General features: G+C 40.3%; 1 protein-coding gene across 1 annotated transcript in view; it reads right to left on the bottom strand.

The window, feature by feature from the left end:
• Positions 1 to 16510, bottom strand: part of FHAD1 (forkhead associated phosphopeptide binding domain 1) — a 61078-nt gene extending 44568 nt beyond the window's left edge. The window contains exons 1-7 of the mRNA XM_075906625.1: positions 16479 to 16510; positions 15538 to 15617; positions 14376 to 14623; positions 10858 to 10981; positions 7847 to 7977; positions 2791 to 2856; positions 2093 to 2197 (exon numbers count right to left, since the gene is read on the bottom strand). Of these exons, the coding sequence (XP_075762740.1) occupies positions 2093 to 2197; positions 2791 to 2856; positions 7847 to 7977; positions 10858 to 10981; positions 14376 to 14588 (639 nt within the window). The 5' untranslated portion in view covers positions 14589 to 14623; positions 15538 to 15617; positions 16479 to 16510. The remainder of the gene's footprint in view (positions 1 to 2092; positions 2198 to 2790; positions 2857 to 7846; positions 7978 to 10857; positions 10982 to 14375; positions 14624 to 15537; positions 15618 to 16478) is intronic.
• Between the last annotated feature and the right edge of the window lie 7210 nt (positions 16511 to 23720).

Raw genomic sequence — 23720 nt, 5'->3', positions numbered from 1 at the left:
GGAGACCCCTGGTCTAGATCATTTGAATTACAATCCTGTCCTCCAAAGCACTTGCAACCCCTCCCAGCTTGGTATCATCCACAAACTTTATAAGTGCTCTTTCTTTGCAATGATCTAAATCATTAATGAAGATACTTAACAGAACCCATCCCAAAATGGATCCCAGCAGAATCCCATTAATTATACCCTCCCAGCATGACTGTGAACCATTGATAACTGATCTCCGGGAATTGTTATCCAACCATTTATGCACTTTCCTTAAAGTAGCTCCATCTAGGTTGCATTTCCCTTGTTTGTTAATGAGAAGGTCATACAAGAGTATAACAAATTATACACCACAACAACTACCCCTCCCCCTTATCCACAAGGCTTCTTACCCTGTGAAAGAAAGCTATCAGGTTGGTTCGACATAATTTGTTCTTTACAAATCTGTGCTGATTGTTATGTATCACCTTATCTTCAAGATGTTTGCAAATGGGTTGCTTAATTATTTGCTCCATTACATAAGGTAAATTGAGTGGTCTAATTCCCTGGATTTCCTTATTTCCCTTTGTATAGAGGGGCATTATATTTGCCTTTTTCCAGTCTTCTGAAATTGCTCTTGTAATCCATGACATTTCAAATATAATAGCTAATGGCTCAGATATCTCCTTAATCGGCTCCTTGATTAGTCTACAATGAATTTATCAGGCTGTGATGACTTCAAGACATCTAATATGTCTAAATAATTTTCAACTTGTTCTTTTCATATTTTAGCTTCTGAACCTACTCCATTTATATCAGCATTTGCTATGCTAAGTATCCAATCACCACCAACCTTCTTTGAGAAAACCAAAACAAAGTAAGTCGAGCTAAGGTATGTTGACTCCAGCTATGCTATTCACATAGCTGGAGTTCTTTAAGTTCAACTTTCTCCCGCAGTGCAGACCTGGCTTGAGTTTGCTAAAATCAGTCTTCTTAAAATCCAGTGTTTATTTTGCTGTTGTCCCTCTTACCATTCCTTAGAATCATGAACTTTTATCATTTAATGATACCTTTAACTCAAGCTGCCTTCCACTTTTAAATTCTCAAACATTTTACCTTAATTTTATTTTCATTCTAAGTCACTATGAAAAGTTTAAAAAGCTACAGGTTGGACCTCCCTGGTCCGGCACTCTCAGGACCTGACCAGTCCCAAAGGAGGGAGTTTGATGGACCAGGGGAGGTCAGCCCCTCTGCCAGGCTCCCCTGCCCCTGGGCCACCAGGCTCCCAGCTCCTTGGTGAGCCCTGGTGTTGATGGAGTTCCATTGCCCCAAGGCTGCCAGACTCTGCTGCTCTGGGGCCACCGTGTTTCTGCTGCCCCATAGTTGCTGGGGCTCTGCTGCCCTGGAGTTACCACTGCACTGCCCCAGGGCTGCTGGTGCTCAGCTGTCCCAGGGCTGCTGGGGCTCTGCTGCTCTGGGGCCGCTGGAGCTCCATGGCCAGTGTTGGGCCACTGGGGCTCTTCTTCCCTGGGCCGCTGGAGCTCCACAGCCAGACCCAGGGCTGCTGGCTCTCTGCATCCCTGAAGCTGCCCAATGGCATCAGAGCTCTCTGGTCCAGGGGCTTCTGCCAGACTACAGATATTGCTGGACCAAAGAGCCCCAGACCAGAGAGGTTCAACCTGTATTTCAAGGGGAAAAACACAGCTGCAAGCATAGCACCTGCACTTGTACTGCAGAGGCTAGCCCAAAGCTTGAGCTGGCCTCTCCTGATACATTAGGACTCAAAGCAAGAAAAATGCTGCAGCCCAGTTGGAAAAGCAGTAAGGAATTTCCTCGAGGGAGTCCATCCTTCATGTGCTGGGATGAGTCCTAATCAGTGGGTCTCCAAAAAGGTATGTGCAAGGGGGAAAGCAGGCATGTCACTGTCAAAGAAGAATCTGTATAGCCCAAAGTTGGTACTGGTGCTGTGCAATGGTATTTCCCACCACAGTGCAGTCAGGAAATCCATTCCCAATGTCAAGACTACATTAGCCTGAAATTTCACACTTCCCTTTACTCAGAAATATAACTTTTCTTTTTAGGATTGTACCTTATAAGAGAGAAGCTGGCTGGCAGCATAGACACTTACCTTTGTTTTTTCTGCAAGTTTACTTGTTATAATTTCCTGTTCAGCGCAGTTTTTCTGAATTTCTTCTTGCAGTCCCTTCACTTGCAGCTCCAGCTCTCCAATGTGCTGCAAAAGTGCCCATAAAATGGAATCACCCACACAAAATAGTAAATCATCCTACTTAATGTAATCATTCCACTTACCTAGTTTCAATATATTTACTTCAAGATCTTTTTTGTTTTATAAAACAATTTGAGTCATTCAGTTATTGCATATTCTAAACCTTTAAAATAAAAATTGGATTTACAGACCTGGGAGAAAATAATCATTAGTTTAATTTAGGCATTTAAGGAGTAACATTTCATTTATAGTAAACAAAAACAGGCAGATTTATGGTTTCATTTACCTCTGATGGTTTGCTCTAAACTCAAATACATGAAAAAAAAATAATAATATAGCGAGCACTGGTCAATTGTAGTTTAAATCTTATTTCAAATAGAATTCCACTTCACTGAAAACTGCTATTAAAATATTCCAGGAGTCAACATTTCTCCAAGCTGTTATGCAGTTACATTCCTTTTCATGACAAGAACTGGACTATAAATACAATTCATCATATGTCTAGTTAATTATTCTCTCAGGGATGCAGCATTTCAGTTTGCTGCTTGCCTATGTGCTAAAACAACCCAAACAACTAAAAACTAAAAAGACTAACTCACATTTTGGTATGTAATTACTTCTTTCTCTCTGAATTCATGCTTCATTTCCTCTTTAATTCTAGAACACTGGAATGAATGGCAACCAAGGAAAAAATCATCAAGCAAGGAAGATATGATTATTTTTATGTTATGCTGAGCACAAACCAAAATAGTATGGCACCACAGTAAGAGCCCAATACTACTGGTTGCTGAGTGTCCTCGACTCATAATAAAATAAATGAGAGAAGAGGCTGCACAGCACCTTTCAGGATTGGATTTTTAGAAAAGCATTTCCTGCCAGAAAATCAGAAAAATGATTAATAGTAAACAACGCTATGCAATGCAAATCCCTGGTGCTTTAGAAAAAGAGTGCCACTGAAAATGCAGAGGTAAGGAAGAAAGGAATAGAAGAATTTTTTGAAACAAGTAACATGATTGGAACTAGTATTAAACAGAAATTTTAAAACGAATACATGATACATCACATGCATGTTCTAAGCTAGTGTATACTAAGCTAGAGAAACTGGCTATATTTATAGGACCAAATGTTATCAGACGTTCAGATAACGAGGAAAATTCTGACCTCTATGTCTGTGTCTACATTGGCACCCTTTTCCGGAAAAGGGATGCTAATGAGACCAGTCAGAATTGCAAATGCCCCGGGGATTTAAATTTTCCCCGCGGCATTTGCATGAACATAGCTTTCGCTTTTTTCCGGCTCGGGGCTTTGCCGGAAAAAAGCGCCAGTCTAGACAGGGATCTTGCGGAAAATAAAGCCTTTTCCGGAAGATCCCTTATTCCTCTTTAAAATCAGAAATAAGGGATCTTCCGGAAAAGGCTTTATTTTCCGCAAGATCCCTGTCTAGACTGGCGCTTTTTTCCGGCAAAGCCCTGAGCCGGAAAAAAGCGGCAGCCATGTTCATGCAAATGCCGCGGGGAAAATTTAAATCCCCGGGGCATTTGCAATTCCGACTGGTCTCATTAGCATCCCTTTTCCGGAAAAGAGTGCCAATGTAGACACAGCCCATGTGTATATACACATCAGAAAGCCCATGGTCATAGCTTTTAAAAATCATAAATTTCATTATTTCTGATATTTAAATCTGAAATGTCATGGTGGTGTAATTGTGGGAGTCCACAACCAAAATGCATTAAAGTGGTACAAGATTATTATACAGGAGTTTGTGGTTCTGCTATCCTTACATCTGTGCTGCTGCTGGCAGGACACTACCTTCCAAGCTGGGCACCTGGCCAACAGCTGCCGCTCTCTGGCCATACAACTCCAAAAGCTCCTTTTTGGGTCAGGATCCCCAATCAGAGAAATACTGGTCTTCCCCTGTGAAATCTGTGTAATATAGTGTAAAAGCACAAAAAAGACCAGATTTCATCGGGAGAGATCAAATTTCACAGTCCAGGATATGTTTTTCATGGCTGTGAATTTGGTAGGGCCTAGACATAGGGTAGAGTAGTGTGACAGTTGTATGCTCTGAATTTGGCTCTTTCCAGAACGCATGAAGAGGCTTCTCTGCAAGCCACCCAACAAGGGAAATAATGGAGAGAAGTTCTGTGATAGATCTCTGTGTAAGAATTCTGTTTTTCCTGCATATAAGCATATGCCTCATGACCCAGTAAAAGAAATTACACAATCTCTCCACCCCCACTAGTGCTTTATGAATACTGGATTTTTTCAGTTTGACAGGTAAACCAACAAATCCCAATCAACTTTTGATTCAGATGAATCTGAAATGATAATTTTTTTTATTTTTTTTGTTGAAATGAAAAACAAAACAAAAAATCATTAGGGGTGAAACAAAACATTTTATTTAGTTTTCTAGTGCTTTTAAGCCTTTGGTTTTAAATGTTACAGCTACATTTTGATACAAACTTGTTTTGACACAAAAGGTCGCTGACTTATTCAGAATTCCCCCAGCTCCCATTTTTCAGAAGCCAAACAGTTAGCTGAACTTGCGTGAACAAATGCGTGAACAGTTTTGATCTACCCAAAATTGCATCTTTCAATAAATACACTATTAAAAATTTACCTCTCATCTATCCACATTAGCATTGAAATTAACATGAGGGGACAAAGTGGGTGTTGAGTTGCTCTACATCACAAAATACGCTGCTTTTAGTGCACCTTTGTGCAACTATTTGTTTGCCATAATCCCTACAGCTCTATCCTGCAGCCTTTTGTTTCATCACAAATCTCACTGGTTTGAAAGAACACCTCATACATCATGGCCTGGAAGGCCAGCCATATAATGCTATCAGCTTGAAGGAAGTGTTGTATCTTTGCAGCGGAATTTGTACGTGATGAAAGATCCCTGTTGTCTGTAGTGTTACACAGTATCATAGTAGAGTCTGGATTATAGAGACCTTATCCGAAGAGAAGCTGAGTGACTCCTGTAAACTGCTAAGCACATCAACTCCTGTGTTCAGTGATGGAGCGTTATCCACACTGAATCATACAGGGAACTTAGGAGCTAGCTATTTTTAAGAATGTCAGATGTTCTTACAATGAACCCTTGAGCCATATGCCTCTAACCATCAGATACTTTCTGGCTTCCAATTTAAAACAGAACAAACTGATCCAAAAATCCAACCCAGAAGGAATGGAGAGGAAATACATTTTTTTTATTTAGAGGCAAGAAAACTGGGCTATTTATAATTAATTGGTAATTTGTTGTTACAGCTGTCTACTCCTTAGGAATTTTACAAACTTGCCACCGTGGAACTCTGGGAAACCCCACCGTTCAAACTCTCAACAGTACACTCTCATTCCTGCACCACTGGTTGCTCCCGTTCATCTATAAATATGCATCTTGCATAATTCATCCCTCCCGTGTTTCAATCAATGCAGCGTGGTTTTGGGGCAGGGGAGATTTGAATTGAAGGGGACATGGACAGACGAGTGAGGATTCTTTGAACATTTCTTAGGTCACAGAAATCCAATATGCTTGGTTTTTGAAGTTTCCTTCCCTCAGTGCTTGAAAACTACAAAATAATAGCATGGATTTGGGTCACAATATTCTGTAATGTAGCCTGATCAAAATCAAGCATCAGCTCTACATTTGATTTGATTATGCTATTTTGCAAAAAGTATAGGCACAGCTTGAGGGCAGCATCTTTGTAAATATACAGGACATGTTTAGGAAAAGGCATACAGCAGCTTTCTTAAAGAAAAGAATTGAAGAAATCAGAAGCAATCTTGATTGTGAGACAGAGCAATAGGATTGCATCTAGAAGTAGAAAATCCCTATTTGGAAATAACCCGATGCAAGTATTTTGGACAGCAAACCAGAGATGATTCATAGAAATAGCATCACACCACACAGAGGGAGAAGATCTAGGAAAAATCATAGATGAAAACTAGAACTCTGGAAAAGAAGAATCCATAAAAATATCCTATAACTTGCTGATTCCACTACAATGAATCTCTCTGCATATATGCATGGCCCTCATCACTGTAATACCTGAGCAACATGGCTCAGACTTCCACTGACTTCTGTCAGAGTTGAATCAAATTGGAAGCACCAAACAACAAACAAAAAAACAAAAAAACCCCACTCAGACAGAGAGGACAGTAAAGGGGCTTGAACACAGGGTCCCTGAAATCCAGGCTGTACGAGAGGAAAAATTTCTCCTGCTGGAGAATACTTGTACAGTAACCCTTTTAGGAAGTATCAGATACTTGATGACGGTGAAGATACAGCTCCCTGATTAAAAGCGGAGACGGATGAGCCAGATGAGCTCTCAGAGAAGGGTCAGATTAAACAATCACCACCACCACAAGGTAGTTGTACACTCCCAATGTCCACCCAGACTCTGTTCATGTCTCAGAATTATCCAATTCACACCATCAAAAAGTAGCTCCACATGTTGACAAAGTGGTTTGGTTTTGCTTTCCTCTTGACCGGCACACGAATGTGCTCACATGCACTAATAAATCTACGTCCGCCTGCTTGGACTCCTCTTCCCTCCCTATAATGTCCAGCATGGCAGGGAAAATGCTATTCCTCTTAGGTGGCTAGAGGAGCCATAGAACTCTCTTCTGAGGCAGAACTAGGAAGTTTGCTGGTGACGTTGCTGGGCACTTGGTTTGCTTGTCAGGGAACAGAGCATTCAGGATGGCTCTCTTTCAGTATTGTACTGGGAAGATCAGTGGCTGCTCCCACTGGATTTGGAGGCAGCAGCAGCAGCGAAATGCTGAATTTGGCATCATTGCCTCATGGTTGTGATATAGATGTTATCACAAGAATATGGCCACTACCTAGCAGCAGAGCTGTCAGAATAGCTCAGCAAAGGTAGTGAGCAAACCTGTTGGGCAGAAGCTTATACATTGAGTTTTGGGGGTGGGGTCCTTCTTTTAGACAAGCTTTCTTTGAGAGAATCTTGGAGAGGTTTGCTAAACTGCAGGAGATTGATTATGCAGACTGTGGAAAGGATTTTCATTGGATTGAAATAAAGTACTGTTGCTAAAATTGGAAGCAGGTGGCAGGGGAAAAAAGACTTATAGGCTAGCGCCTGGGGAATGTACTTTTAGCAGGAACCCAGTGCTATTCAGTGGAATTCACTATGGAGGGCATATGGGGTTTCAGTGTGCCAGAGTCACATTAAAATCTTGAACCGCATCCATAGGAATGGCAGAATAAAATTGGAAACTGATGCAGACCCTCCACTGGTAAAATTGAAGTCTGACGTTAAGAGGATGAGGAAGTATATCTACATTGAAATCAGGTGGTGTGATTCAAACTATGTAGCTAGTCCCAAGCTAGCTTTAATCTAGCTAAATCAAAAGTAGCTGAAATAACAGCAATGAAGTGATAACAAAATGGGTTAGGACCACCCAAGTAAGTGCCTAGGGTCATGGGTGGGCAGGATGTTCCCCTGACTCTTAGTTCTTGTCTAGTATGAATCTACTGTACAAATACAGAAACTATAGATATGGGCCAAAATTTGGCTCTTGTAAAATTCTGGTGAAATCAGTGGAGTAGCTGAACTGGGTCCATTTTGTTATTATTTTACTAAACCATTTGTAGCATAATAAATAACAGAGCAATTAAGCATGGGTGTCAACCTTGGCAGAAACGACAGCAAGCTGATTATCTTTCTCCCTGTTTTCCTTCTTCAGTTTATCTGCATTCAGTTTTAGTTGTAGTATTCTCTGCTCCTTTGCTGAAATGTCTCTTTGCAAACTGGTCACCAGTCCTGTGAAGAACAGAATTTAGGTCAACAAATACAAAGACATTTCAATTATGAAAATCTGCTAAACAATAATATCATAATATAAACATTGAAAAAGAATAAATATTTATCATATATTAACAGTATCTGGCTTTGAAAGAAGACCCAAATTTAGTCCATATACTCTGAGACTTATTCAGTGTGACCATTAGTCCCAAGGAATTCAGTGCTCTGGAGAGTATGCTACTTACATAGAATTCTACTACTGGAAGGAACCTCGAGAGGTCATCAAGTCCAGTCTCCTGCACTCAAGGCAGGACCAATCACTATCAAGATCATCCCTGACACATGTTTATCTAACCTGTTCTTAAATATCTACAACCTTCTTAGGCAATTTATTCCTGTGCTCAGCTACCCTGACAATGAGGAAGTTTTTCTTAATGTCCAATCTAAACCTGTCTTGCTGCAATTTAAGCCCATTGCTTCTTGTTTATCATCAGATGTTAAGGAAAATAATTTTTTTCCTTCCTCCTTGTAACATCCTTTTAGGTTCTTGAAAGCTGTTATCACGCCAAGCCCTTCGATACAACCACATCTGCTCTAATCCCACTGACAGAGACCAGAAACTTCAGGATCTCTACCAAGCATTTATAAACCTCAACTACCCACCCAGAGAAATAAAAAAGCAGATTGAAAGAGCCAGACGAATACCTAGAAACCAATACTTGTAGACAGACCCAAGAAAACCAACAATAGAACACCACTTGTCATCACCTACAGCCCCCCAATTTAAACCTGTCCAACACATTATCAATAAACTACAGCCTATACTGGAACAGGATATTAAACTCTGAGAGGATCTGGGAGACAGACCCATAGTCTCCTATAGACAACCACCTAACCTCAAGATGATTCTTACCAACAACCACAGGACATACCACACTAATACCAACCCTGGTACCTTCCCTTGCAACAAACCCCGTTGCCAGCTTTGTCCACATATTCACTCTGCTGATACCATTATTGGACCCACCAAGTGAGTTATAAGATTAAGAACACATATTCCTGCGCATCCAGAAATATAATTTATTCTATCATGTGCTGAAAGTGTCCGTCTGCTATGTACATTGGACAAACGTCTCAGACACTTCGCCAAAGGATCAATGCCCACAAAACAGATATCAAATAGGACCACAAAGGAAAAACAGTTTCTTGCCATTTCAACCAGAAAGGACATTGTCTCAACAACTTGATTACCTGCATCCTGCTTCAAAGACCTTTTAAGACTTCACTTCAAAGAGAATCCTCTGAACTGTCATTCTTGCTTAAATTCAACACTTTACACTCAAATTTGAAGATGCTAATTATCTTACCCATTACAAAGATAGCTTCCCCAGTTATCACCTCTAATATCATTAGCTCACAGACATTTACCTTCCTCCCTCCCCCTCCCCCCATCCCCCTTCTGTTCTGAAATTTGATTTGGCCTTTTCATATGTGTTCATTTTTTTTTAATTTGTATCCTTTGGTATATATGGTTTTGACAATTTTCTTCCACTATTTGATCTGAGGAAGTGGGTCTGGCCCACGAAAGCTCACCACCTATTAAACCATCTTGTTAGTCTTTAAAGTGCTACACAGTCCTGTTTTTTGTTTCAGCTGTACCAGACTAACACGGCTACATTTCTACCCCAGTTCTTTTAGTCTTCCTTCATAGCTCATGTTTTCTAAACCTTTAATAATTTTTATTGCTCTTCTTTGGACCTTCTCCAGATTCTCCACATCTTTCCTAAAATGTGGCGCCCAGAACTAGATACAATACTCCAGTTGAGTTCTAATTAGCTCAGAGTAGAGTGGAAGAATTACATCTTGTGTCTTGCTTACACACTCCTGTTAACGTGTCTCAGAATATTTGCTTTTCTTGCAACAGTGTCAAACTGTTGACTCATATTTAGCTTATGATCTGCTATGACCCCTAAATCCCTTTCTGCAGTGCTCCTTCCTATACAGGCATTTCCCATTTTGTATGTGTAAAATGGATTGTTCCTCCCTAAGTGGAGTACTTTGCATTTGTCCTTATTGAATTTCATCCTATTTAGTTGGGGCAAAAAGAACTCTCTCACAGATCAGTTTTTTCTTGAAAAACTATGCTTGGGTCTGAAACTTTGATGACTTGTCCCTGTAGACTGGCATAAGTAAATATTACATACTCTGTTTGCTTTTGGAAAACTGAGATTGAGTGAAATGATTTTGCTAATAGGACTAAACACACTCTGCATTTGGCGTAAATGTTAAAGTCCTTTGAATATTATATTATTACAAAATGAAGGCTAGAAAATGATTTACACTCTGAGATAGGGCCCTTGAGAGAGAGATTTTTTTAAATAAACCATCTGTCCTACAACTCACCCAGGTTTTGGTACAAATGTTTCTTATTTTTGTACTCTACTAGTTCTGTCAGCAGAACTAGTCATTTTAACCTCTAAGCCTCAAAGAGGTTAAAATGAAATAGAAAAAAGGGACAAACAACTTTAGATGGTCCACAAAGCCACTAAAAATAATCTCAGGCCAGAAAAGTTTTAAAGTGCACATTTTTCACTGCTAAATTACAGGAAACCCTCACCATTCACAAATACTGGAAACCACAGCTCCTAGTCTCCATGGTGAATTCCCCGTGGTTCCCGAACTCACTGTGGGGACTGGGAGCCACATTGAGTTCCCTCTGGCTCTCAGCCTGCCCTCTCTGCCCCACAGCAGGCCAGCACAGGAGACCCACGAATACTTGGAACCGTGAATAGTGATTCTGCGAACCATAAGGGTCTCTTGTGTATTAATTTCAATGCTAGCTCTAGCAACTGCATGATAAAGTACACTATGGAACCTGAGATGTCAGAGGAAATATACCTGTAGTTAGAGCTTGGTTCCTCTTCAATTTCTCACACTCTTTTTTCAAGTTTGCAATTTCTAGGTCTCTTTCAGAGAGGGAATGGCACAAGACTTGGCTTGAATCCCTCTGCAGATTGCTGATCTACAAGAGATATGCAAAAAATTACTGGTCACCTTAAATAGGGAATAGGCAAACTAGTTCATGTCAAACAAACCATACCTTTGTTCTAAATGTGAACCAGACTTAACTTGAGATTCGAAACTGGTTAAATGTTTTTTTTATATCCAAATTAATCACATACACTCACATTTACACTTTCCAAGTCCGCTGTCATGAGCCGCACCTCACTCCCCCAAGACCTGACTCCACAGCCCCCTACTGTCAGACCTACTCATCCCTAGCCGACTCCTGCTTCCTCCACACTCCCAGTCCCTCCTCACCTCCACACCCTGACTCCTGAAGCCCGCACACCTCCAGTCTCCTGCCCTGAGCCCTTCCTCACACCAACCACCTGCCCTGCACTCCACCCCACACTTACATTTCTTACAACAGTACCTGTATCACAACCACTCCCCATCCCCTGCCCTAAAGGCCCCACCCCCCAGAGGTGCTGTGATACAACAGTACCTGTAAGAAATATAAGTTACTTTCATCCCTGGACTAACCCAAGATGAGCCAGAAAAATAGGATGAACCTGGAATAGGATTGCTTCTCAATAAACCTCACCAAAGAGAGATAAAAGAGACAAATTTGAAATGGTGCTCGGTTTTGGCATAGCAAAATCAATGATTATGGTTTGAAAACTCCTCCTAAATGGTAAGAGCTAGGAGCACCAAATTTGGTATACAGCTTCCTCTTAACATTTAGCAACATAAGAGTTTGGTTGTGCCAAGAAAATGGAATGTGCCTGGAATATATGCTTCTCATAGAACCATACAGAAGAGAGACAGAATCACCAAAGCAAGTACAGTCTTCAAAACTGACGTAACCGAGTGAATGCTTGAAAGAGACAGAACCAAGATGAGTCAGAAAAATGAGATGAGGCTGGTATAGGATTGCTTCTCAATAAACCTTACAGAAACAAAGATAAAAAGGAGAAATTTGGAGTAGTGATCTGTTTTAGCTAAATCAATGCTGAAGGTTTGAAAACTAGAAGAAAATGTTATTGCAAACCACATTAACTAGGGCCCTTTTTTGTTGAAACATAGTAAATGATAATGGTCGATAGAATTGAAATTAAAAAATAAACTTGATGGAATTCCCATTTTTAAAAAATTATTAAAAAATGAAAAGAAATGTTAACAACTCTTTTTAAGAAATCCAAAATAAAAATTAACTTCATAAAAATAACACTGTATTTTTGAAAAAAAACAAACAATCATTTAAATAAAATAAATACATTTTTTCATTCATAAAAAAAATGAGCTAAGGACCTAAACATTGCCAGGGAAATCTGCTAGTCTACATACATATTTTACAGATGTGTGTTTGTGTGTCTATCTGCGAGTCCATTTGTTCAAGAACTCCCCCTAAATGGTAAGAGTTAGGACCACCAAATTTGGTATGCAGCTTCCTCTTATCATAATTTAAAGCAAGATCAGTGCCAGGACAACCAGAAGCTAGAGGAAAGGGACTGTTTTCAATAACTTGGAAAGGGAGGAGCTGGGCTATTCAGATGGACATGATACTGGGAGTATCAAGGGAATGGCCAGCAAAGCTTGCCTACCAGTACACTGGCTAAATAGCCTCCTACCCCAAGCCCTTGCCCCCTCCCAGCTTTTGGCAGCAGCTCTAGAAGGTGGGGAGAGAAAAGGCCCCTAGCACACAGAAGGTCCTGAAAGGAAAAAAAACAGTTCTTGGCAACCAGAGGCGGGAGTTGGGGGAGATAAAAGGCCCATGGTGGCCGGGGGAGGTCTTGGGTGAGAGAAAAGGCTTGTACTGGATGGGACTTCCTGCCTTGAGTCTCTCTTCATGTGCTAAGCCTCATTCTTACACCTCCTCCACCCCCGCTTCCTACCCCCCTCACCACCCCAAGCCCCTGACCTGGCTCCTACACTCCCCTCACACCACCAGCTCCCTGCTTTGAAGTACCTGGACAATCCCGGGTAGGTCTGCTAGCTTATTTTTTGCATATTGAACAACGGTTAAGTTGCCATTAATAAATTTGACTTGACATTTCCAACTGGGAAAAAAGCATAAGAACTTTCATTTGATAACTTGTTTTCCAAGATCTACATTCAAGTCTGCAGACTGGACTGGTTTGAATAGTTTAGATAAATATTCAAACCTGAGAGTTTATCCAAAACTGAAGCAAATCTCTAAACCTCGGGGTTCAGTCATCCTTACTCAAAGCACAAACAAAAGCCAGATTCTCTCTCTCTCTCTCTGAATGTTTGCTGGAATATTTCAATGAGAGAGAGAAAAAACAGGATCCTTCCCACCTAACTCATGGGAGCCGCTCCACGGATGTTTGCATGAGTAAGCTGAAAAGATTTACATATCATGGCCCAACTTGTAGCAACAGGAGGTATAAGCTTAGCATTTCAAGGTCACTGGATTATGAGTAATTTTCTAGAGTCTTCAGCTAAATGTCAAGAACAAATATTTCAGACAGCTTACTGAAAGCACTTGTGGTCATTTGTATTTTCTAATGTAAATAAAGATCGAATATATTTCTTCCTGGATGCTGTGAGTCAAGATGACACTCTGCAGTTTATCATGGCCAAAGAAATAATATGAAGAAAGGAAATATCAATTTCCTACTGTTAAAATAATTGGTTTCATGAGCCTAATTCAGAGGGGATACGCAGATAGTCTGAAGCAGTCCACTGAGGGAGGGAGGGAGTTTGTCAGGAAAGGTACAGCTCCACCTGCCACATACCATCTTCAACATAATACAAAACCAGAGCTGCTGACAGCTCTTGGAAACCAATCACCAATACTTTGCATGGAAATCATTCTGTTTATGTTTTAGATTTTCAGTTTAGCTCTGAAAAGCATTCACATGAACAGAGAGCTTAAAAAGGACACTAACAAACATAAAAATGTGTTAGTTTCAGATATTATACATGCCCTCTGATCACCCTTCTAATTTAGCTTGTTTCTCACCATCTACATGTTTTGTTGGTCCTTAAGAGTGCTGCTAGATTGATTGTTGTTTTTTAAGTTTTAACTACTCGCTGTCTCTCTTTTTCATCCTCCCCTCCCCCGCTCTTCCCTTATTTATCCTTGGATCTGGACTCATTATACTCTGGTCATCTGAAGAAGTGGGTTTTGCCCATGAAAGCTCATGATACCACCTACATGTTTTGTTAGTCTTTAAAGTGTTACTAGACTATGTGTTGTTTTTTAAATTTTTCCTGTTACAGACTAACTCGGTTACCCCTCTAAATATATAAAAGGATTGTCAAACAAACAAACTGAAAAAAATCCTTTTTTCTTCTCTAAATTTTGTTGTGTCCAACAACAATGGTTAGTAAAAAAAATGCAGAGGAGCTTGATTAAAGTAGACAGAATCCCTTTAAGAGTTCAATACCTGCTCTTTCAAGACTTTAATCTCTTCTGTCTTTGCTTCAATATCTCGTTCAAAGGTCTGTAGTTTTTGAGTAAACTCAACATCATTCCTAGCAGTAGCCTGAGCCATCTTCTTTGTCATCACTGCAATTTCATCCTGAAGACTGGCTATTACTGTATCTTTATGTTTTGACTCACTTTCCAAACCCAAAAAATGACGGATTTCATCTTCCATTTTTAGAATGATTTCATCCTACATGCAGAAGACATCTGAATATTATACACAAATGAGGATGCAACATTATGCCTGTTCCAAAAAAAAGGTTTTCAAATTATTTTCATTAAAATATAAAATAAATTCTCTCTCTCCAAAATGCTGTTCTTGCACATTCTAGTACTATTAGGCTGTGTCTACATTGGCACCCTTTTCCGGAAAAGGGATGCTAATGAAACACTTCGGAATTGCAAATGCCCCGGGGATTTAAATTTTCCCCGCGGCGTTTCCATGAACATGGCTGCCGCTTTTTTCCGGCTCGGGGCTTTGCCGGAAAAAAGCGCCAGTCTAGACAGGGATCTTGCGGAAAATAAACCCTTTTCCAGAAGATCCCTTATTCCTGATTTCAATTAGGAATAAGGGATCTTCTGGAAAAGGGTTTATTTTCCGCAAGATCCCTGTCTAGACTGGCGCTTTTCTCTGGAAAAGCCCCGAGCCGGAAAAAAGCGGCAGCCATGTTCATGCAAACGCCGCGGGGAAAATTTAAATCCCCGGGGCATTTGCAATTCCGAAGTGTCTCATTAGCATCCCTTTTCCAGAAAAGGGTGCCAATGTGGACACAGCCTTAAAGTATAGTGGCAGTTCAACAACTTTAATACAAAATTTCAGATACTCACATTTGCTATCTTACAGTTCCATGCCCCAAAATTCACCAGTTCTAAGATATCTCCTTCCTTTCCATATGGTAATTCTCACTTATGTGAGTAGTCCCATTTGAAATCAATTACTTAACAGTGCAGAGTTTACACTGTGGTGAGTAAGGGAATTTTACTATCAGTCACTTAAAGAACCTACTTATATAGCATTTCTGCTCTGTTTGCTTACAAATCATACTATTTGTGTTCAATAGATTACTGTTGACAAAAGCAATGTTTCTGAGAGCAACCTCCATGTCACATTCATACATTACCTTTTCCTGAAGAAGTTTATCCATATGATGAATTCCTGATAATGGAACTCCACTTGCTCCAGATTGTCCATTTCCTGGTACTTTATCAAGATTAAAAAATAAAAAAGGCTTCTAATGACATATACAGAAATTCAGCACAAGAGCTTGTTTTGATTAATTAATGCATCTGCATGACTTTAGCTTATCTACAAACATTTCCAAATCAACCATAATTTTAGTATCTATGTACTTTATCCCAGCAACTGCAGACTAATAATCAATGTTATAATAAATGGCATTCATTGGTGCAAAGAAACTATATAATCAGTGAAGAATAATATAGTTTCAAGATATGAAACATCCTCAAGTGGACGAGTAGTAGATATAATGTCTGCACGTTTTTCTGAAAAATGCAGCATTGAATAACTATGCTCATACTGACTGGACCTTCCTGGTCCAGTACCTTCGGAACCTGAGCTGTCCCAGACCAAGGCGTTTGATGAACCAGGGAAGGTCAATGCTCCCCTGCTGGCTACTCTGCTCCTGGGTGCCTCTCCCTGGGGTTCCCTGCCCTGCTCCTGGCCCCACTAAAGCTAGCCTGGCACAGCTCCCCACCCTGCTACCCCAGGGTCTCCTAGGGACCGCTTGGCCACTGCCAGTCCAATGTTGCAGGGTGTTCTCCGGGGTTCCCAGCTGGGGACTGCTTAACAAATAGCAATTCTATACAATGAACCTGATCCAATGCCCACTAAAGACAATGCAATTACTCAATTAGCACTGAAACTGGATGTGCACGTCTAATTCTCTGGTCACTTGCCAATGTAAATCAGAAATACTTCTGCCAAGATCAGTCGAAAAACATGTAGCTATGTGTGAAAAACCATCACTGTGCATGGAAGCCGTGCTCAGCTTTCCTCCTGTGTAATGCTATATGGAGAGTTAATTAAAGCACCACAAAATACCTTGTCTTGCTGCAATAGGCCTATTGAACGTATCTGGAGAGAAAGAAGTCGCCATACTTCTCCCCCAAGCACTCACAGGTCGTCTTCTGTTTGGTGGATGGGGTGTGGTTCCATTTGTTCCAGGTATCCAACTGTTGGGAACACTGGTTGGGTGCTGAGACTGGAGGAAAGGAAGTTGAGACGGAGCTGTTGAAGTGGTATAAAGTTCTGTCTCTGAAATAAACTGGAGCTGCCCAGGCCATGCTGTGCGACGTTTCATGGGTGGGCAAGACATCTGCAAGAGGAAAAATGCAATTTTGTACAGACGATGGGGAAAATTACTTAATATAAAGTGTGGATGATAAAACAGAATCCGGAAACAGGCATGACTAGGAGAAAATTTCAAATCAACTTGCATTACACCATCATTTTCAACTTTGATCATTTTAGTCAATCGCTTATCTTTGTTTGCTCTTTCTGTAGTTCTTCGCGGTTTTCTCTAACCTTTCGATAACCTAGACTATTGTCATCTACACAAACACCTCTGGATTCACCCCTTTTTCTGCCACAGCACTGGAATTCTAACTGCATCAATTCATAAAGTTGGTTTCACTACCTAAAACCAGGATTTTCCCACCACTTATCAGCACTCTGTGTCTCTTTGGAGAGAGGCGTCCAAACTAGCAAATTGGGCTAGGACATCTAAAATCTGCCTCTGCATACTCAGACTGGCACACAAGGACTATTATTTGTACTGAAGTGGTGCTCAGAGGGTCAAGATCAGGGTTTAATTTTGCTTGGAACTCTCGATACACACAGAGAATTCCAGTCTCTGCCCAGAAGAATTTATAATTTAATTTATTTATAAGAAATATAGCCTTAGCACATAAACCACAAAAATGAGAACCATAATTTCTATAATCTGCTCCTTGCTCTTCCATTTATTCACTCTGTAATCTTGGATAGATCACTGAACAGCTCTCTGCTTCAGTTTCCCTATCCTACACTTGCTTAATTTATAGGGGGTATAGGAGTGTTAATTACTACATGTTTGTAAAGCACCTGAAGGCACTGTGATGGAATGAGTTGCAAAAGTGCAGACTGTTAATATAAATATGCATTTTGTGTGCTCATTATTAATCCGAGTGATAAAATTTGTCCCCCCCCCCCCCTTAAGTCACAAGCTTTGGAAAGCTGAGCCTTGAGTATTTATTTGAAGTGCCGCATTTTCATGTTTGTAATATGGCGATACAAACTATTGTGACATCTATCAAATGGGTAGCCGTGTTAGTCTAAATCTGCAAAAGCGGCGAGGAGTCCTGTGGCACCTTATAGACTAACTGAAGTGTAGGAGCATAAGCTTTCGTGGGCAAAGCATCTGACAAAGGCATGCATCTGACGAAGTGGGTCTTAGGAGCATAAGCTTTCGTGAGCAAAGACCCACTTCGTCAGATGCATGCCTTTGTCAGATGCTTTGCCCACGAAAGCTTATGCTCCTACACTTCAGTTAGTCTATAAGGTGACACAGGACTCCTCGCCGCTTTTATTTTGACATCCTTCACTACTTTCTGTATCTGAGCGCTGGTCCCCAAATTCTGGCCATATCTCCCAAACAAGCCTGAATCCCTCAGATTGGTTTGTATCCTATTCAGGGTAGACCTCTAGATCTGCAGTTTCTTGAGATCTTCAAGACTCAGAGCTGTAAAGTTACAACTGATATTTATCAATTCCATTTCATATAAAATCCTGGTGAGCCTAGCTGATTGTCCAGTTTCAGGAATACTACTTTTTTTAAAATTTCATCTTCTGTATATGGGAATGCTTTTATTTTACACTGTGTTCACGAGTTGTGTTGTGTCATTGTGGCCTGGCTGGACTCCTGTTTCATGCTAAGTACATGAATGTGGTGTGTTGCCACTTTTGAGTCTGAAAAGGCACCAAACTCCTTTTAAGCACACATTTTAAAAGGTAACAGTTTTAATAATCTGTTGTTTTTAATCATTTAACTTTTGAAAACACAACGAGAAAAGGGAATTTCCCAGACTGGATACTCTTTACCGCTAAAGAAAAATCAGAAAAACTGGAGATACTTCTGAGTTTTCTAGAGGTTTACCTTTTCTTGTCTCTAGTAAACATGTGTAAAAGAAAAAAACCTAGGAAGTTATAAAACCTCTCAATGTAGTGCCTGAGCTCCTTCAGCAGGGGGAGTTAAAGACCTCTTATTTTCCAGTTCCCTGTCAGTGAATCCATGAATATTTCTTTCTTTCCTTTGCTTTATAGAGAGCAGTCTTCCAAAAGAATACAACTTGCCACAGTACTACACCTAGCTGTGCTGACTTTTCAAAAAAGTAAATGTTAAAAATAGAGTAAAATATCTAGGCTGTGATTAAAGTACAAGGATCACACTTTACTAAAAGATTCTGTTTGAGATATATGCCCTATGACTAGAACAGGAAATAGGTCTGGAACTGGCAACATCTCTCAGTCCAATAGCACCCTTCCCTTGGTTGCAAACAGCGAACTGCAGCCAATGGGAGCCACAAGGCTCTGTGGCTGCAGGCCCGGTAGATAAACACACCGAAGCAGCCAGTTAGTAAGTTTCTCAGAGTGGTTTCACAGACCACTTTGAGAAATGCTGCTGTAGAGATTCACGCACTAAGCTCCATAGGTCCCAGGTTCAGTTCCACCTATCAGCATTACACTAGCTTGTATCCTCTTGGAGGAATTTTTGGACAGACAGACTTAGTCGCTCACAGAGAGACAAACTCTCTCAGTAGATAGTAACAACTAATAAAGTAAGTAGAATTTTTAGCTTTTATTTTCCTGGTATGTTTGTACAGTCATATGTTTGGGTTTTAAATGTAACTAAATACATAGTATTGGAGCCTTATTCTGCGTGGCAGCTTGATGTCAAAGGGAGATTTACCTGTGAAAGGGGTTACTGAATACGACCAAGGAGTCATTTGGTAGTCACATGATTAACAAATCCGATCAGACTTCAGCAAGTTCAGCCCATTTTTAACCCAACATTTAACTACATTCTTGGCATCAATATATGTATTTTTATAAACAAGGAGTGTTGTCCACTCCTCTGATTTTACACATCTGTTAGGTTCCACTCTGCAGTATTCTTAAATTAGTATAAGAAGGTGTACAAATTAATTTTTAAAAGATTTTCTGAAAGGTTGTAAGTGAAAATTTCTCCTTAAAGGGGCCAAAATTTCACTAACGGAGCGGACATTCTTTGGCAGCTACCTTACAAAATACGAAGATGTTATCCATTCACGAGATGTTACCTGAGGAGCGTTTTCTATCACTAGCTCATAGGATGTTCCTCCTGAACCGAAGCGCAGAATATCCCCTGCACCCACTTTCACAGCTGCATTCTGTATATGGCAATCATTAACGAAAGTGCCGTGAAGAGAGTTGAAATCTTGAAGAACAAAACTGTTTTCTGAATCATTAAATTCAATGACTGCATGATGATCTTCAATACCTACAGACTGAAATTGGATAACAGTTTCAGAAATCAGTGCAAAGAACTACCCAGCATTATGGATTGCAATGAGGAGTTTGCTGGGGTTTATTTTACTTTGTCTCAGTCTTCTGGCTAACACTGTATCATAGTATTTTGGCTCAGAGGAAATCAAAATGGCAGCTGGCTGCTCATCTAAGGATTTTTTTCATTGTATTCAATATATTTTGGCTTGATGAAAAAAATAAACTTCACATTTTGCATTTTACATGTGATAGGTACCAAACTGTACAAGATCATAGCAATAAAAATTGGATAATTGATGTTACAAATAGATGCATATCTAATAATGAAGATAACAAATTAAGAATTTTCTCCTCCTCCTTGCTTCTTATCTTTTTCTATAGCACATTATTTCTTATCCAGCCTAGGCCCCAGGACTACAGACATTTAAAACACATGAGTAACTTTGCACATTATACTTACATTGTATTCAGTGGGAACCATACTCACATATGCAAATATTTGCAGCTATCGAACCCTAGATTGTAAGCTACTTGGAGCAGGAACCTGTCTCTTTTCTTCTCAGTAGTGCAACCCTGAAACTTAGGCCTGGACTACACTGGGGCTACGTCTACACTGGCCCCTCTTCCGTAAGGGGCATGTAAATTTCAGCAGTCGTCGTAGGGAAATCCGCGGGGGATTTAAATATCCCCCGCGGCATTTAAATAAACATGGCCGCCGCTTTTTTCCGGCTTTTAAAAAAGCCGGAAAAGAGCGTCTAGACTGGCCCCGATCCTCCGGAAAAAGCGCCCTTTTCCGGAGGGTCTTATTCTTACTTTCCGGAGGGTCTTATTCTTACTTTGAAGTAAGAATAAGACCCTCCGGAAAAGGGCGCTTTTTCCGGAGGATCGGGGCCAGTCTAGACGCTCTTTTCCGGCTTTTTTAAAAGCCGGAAAAAAGCGGCGGCCATGTTTATTTAAATGCCGCGGGGGATATTTAAATCCCCCGCGGATTTCCCTACGACGACTGCTGAAATTTACATGCCCCTTACGGAAGAGGGGCCAGTGTAGACGTAGCCTGGGAGTTTAGGTTGAACTTACCCACATTAGGTCGATTTTTGAAACAAAGAGTCCACACTACCAAGCCCTTTCCATTGACATGAATGGCCGTTAAAAAGTCAATTTTTGTACTCCTGCTTTCATGAGGAGTAACCACTAAATTTGATCTTGCATGGTCATCTTTCTGGTATGCAGTGCTGAGAAAGTCGAGGTTCTGTAGTTGAATTGTTCCTTGCTGTGGTCCAAGCTACTCATGTCTGGCTTCATGAGCAAGGTAGGGTAGGTCATCAAGGATCACTGTTGGCATTATAATATCTCAGATTATAATTTTCCAGTCTGGGAAAAAGGTTGCAGCTTGCAACTTGCTGAAGAGGCAGGAGTTCCTAAAGACATGCTTAGCATGCACCTTTCCTGACCATCCCACGCTGACTTTGGTAAAATGGCCCTTGTGATCCACCAGCCTCTGCACCACCATTGAGAAGTACACTTTGTGGCTTATGTTCTCCTTTACGAGGTAGTTGGATGCCAAGATGAGGATGTGCATTCCATCTATCATCCCACCACAGTTAGAGAATTACAGCCCAGCAAAGCTCTCCACTATGTCTTTCACGTTTCCCAGAGTCACTACCCTCCATAACAGAATGATACTGATTGCTTTGGCTACTTAGATCACAACAACCCCCGCTGTAGATTTCCCCACTTTCAATTGATTCCCAACTGACGGGTAGCTGTCTGGTGTTGCAAGTTCCCACAGGCCTATGCCCACTCTCTTCTGCACTGTCTCATTCTGGTATTCTTGTGCTTCAGGGTAAGGGAAAGCAATTTGCAAAGTTCCATGAAAGTGGTCAATACCTGCATCACAATGCAGTCCCACCAGTCTGTGCTTGACTCATGGCACCAGAACTGATGTTTCACTCTGTCCAGAGTGCTGGCAGCATTTGCAACTTGCTCAACGCAAGTGCTTTGCAGAAGAGTATGTTTATGGCCTCTTGAGATTCTTGCTCGTTCCAGCGGACCCTGGATACGCTCTGGACATACACCAGCATTAGGCACACCAAGGTTAATATCAGCATCACAAAGCTTTAATGCTGAACGATATCTATGATGGGTTCGAAGCTCATGTTGCTATGGCCTCTGTGCGGATAACCAACAAGAGAAAAAAGGGCACGAGGGAAGAGTGAGGCAACTAGTGCATTATGGGTTGCTGACAACATGTACCCAGAACACTCGCTGTACAATTTTGGTCCCAGCGTGCACTGGGAGCAGAATCCAGAATGCAAACAGGTGCAGGCACTATGGGATAGCTATCCACAGAGCATCGCTCTCAAATTTGACGGCAGCCAACATTGTAGGGACACACTGCTTTGAACTATCTTGAATTCTTGAGCACGGTGGGGACATGCACCTTTGACTTTACAAAACCAGGTGCTAAAAATCAACCCTACTAAATTTGACCTTATCTTGCAGTGTAGCTATGGCCTTACTGTAGAATGCTAATACACACATGTTAAATAGTACTGACATTCAGATCTACTACATAAATTTGGGTATGTGTTCTGATTGTTTGAGGAGGGGAAGGAATAAATAAATATTTTTAGACGCACTGTTGAGTATGAAGGTGCAGACTGTTTTCAGTTGGATCCTTTATTGGGCTTATAAAGCTCCTATGTAGAGACATCTGTGTTTTTAGCTAAGTAATCTACAGAACTGGTTTTAATTGTGATCTTAAACTTACCCATCAGTGAAAGAACTGTAAAATGTCACTCATCCATTAACATACTGCTTGATTTAAAGCCCACCACAGTCAAATGAAAGATTCCCATTGCCTTCAGTGGGCTTTAGATCTAGACCTTAGATTAGAAATCCCTTCCTAAGTGTTTTAGTGTGTTCATCAATAAACACCTGTAGAGATGGTGCTTATGCAACCTCTTTGGAGAATTACTGAGTTGTCTAATTGAACTGGCAATTCCTAATGTCTATGTTAAGTTTTCTTTTTTTTCCCCAGGCTTTTGCTTTCTATTACCCTAAAGCACGTTAAATAATTTCTTTCTTTTGGTTGTCTATCTTAAAAATTTAAACAAGTTCTCTTACTGCCATTTCATCCCTGTGGCTCTAAATGAAATCATGTAAACCACTGCTGGCTAAGGAAAAATTGAATTATTATAAAATGGAGTAATTAAGTTAAGAATGAGTTCTGTAAAGAATAATGATAATGAATTTTATCCTCATACCTTTAGAACAACATCTGAATCTTCATGTCTTCCTATAGTAGTTACTTTTGACCTCAGCGTGAAAACACCATCTGAACTTTTTAAAAAGGCTTTCATTGTTTCTTCTTTTACCTGTGAGGTTTTATTTAAAAAAAAAAAAAAAAAAAAAAAAAAAAACACACACCACACTCATTTTCAAGCGTTATGCAATGCACTTTTGTAATTATTCCTGTCAAAACATTTTAAATAGCTTAAATGAAAAGTATCAATTGACAAAATAGAAATACTCAGAATTTATTTAATGGGATGCTGTCAGATTAACATTAACATTAAAGTCAAATTCTCTACCCTGTGTAGCCCCCCATAAAGATTAAAACTGGGATTTTCAAGATAGTCTAAGAGAGTCAGGAATTCATTTACTATTAAAATTCATATTCCATCATACGACAAAAGAATTTTAAATACAAATTTACTTTTTATACCATGCATGCTATTTGTGTATTTTCAGAACGCTACT

Source organism: Pelodiscus sinensis, chromosome 23 (genome assembly GCF_049634645.1).
Source record: "Pelodiscus sinensis isolate JC-2024 chromosome 23, ASM4963464v1, whole genome shotgun sequence".
NCBI classification, from domain to species: domain Eukaryota; kingdom Metazoa; phylum Chordata; order Testudines; family Trionychidae; genus Pelodiscus; species Pelodiscus sinensis.
This window is presented reverse-complemented; position numbering and strand designations above follow the sequence as displayed.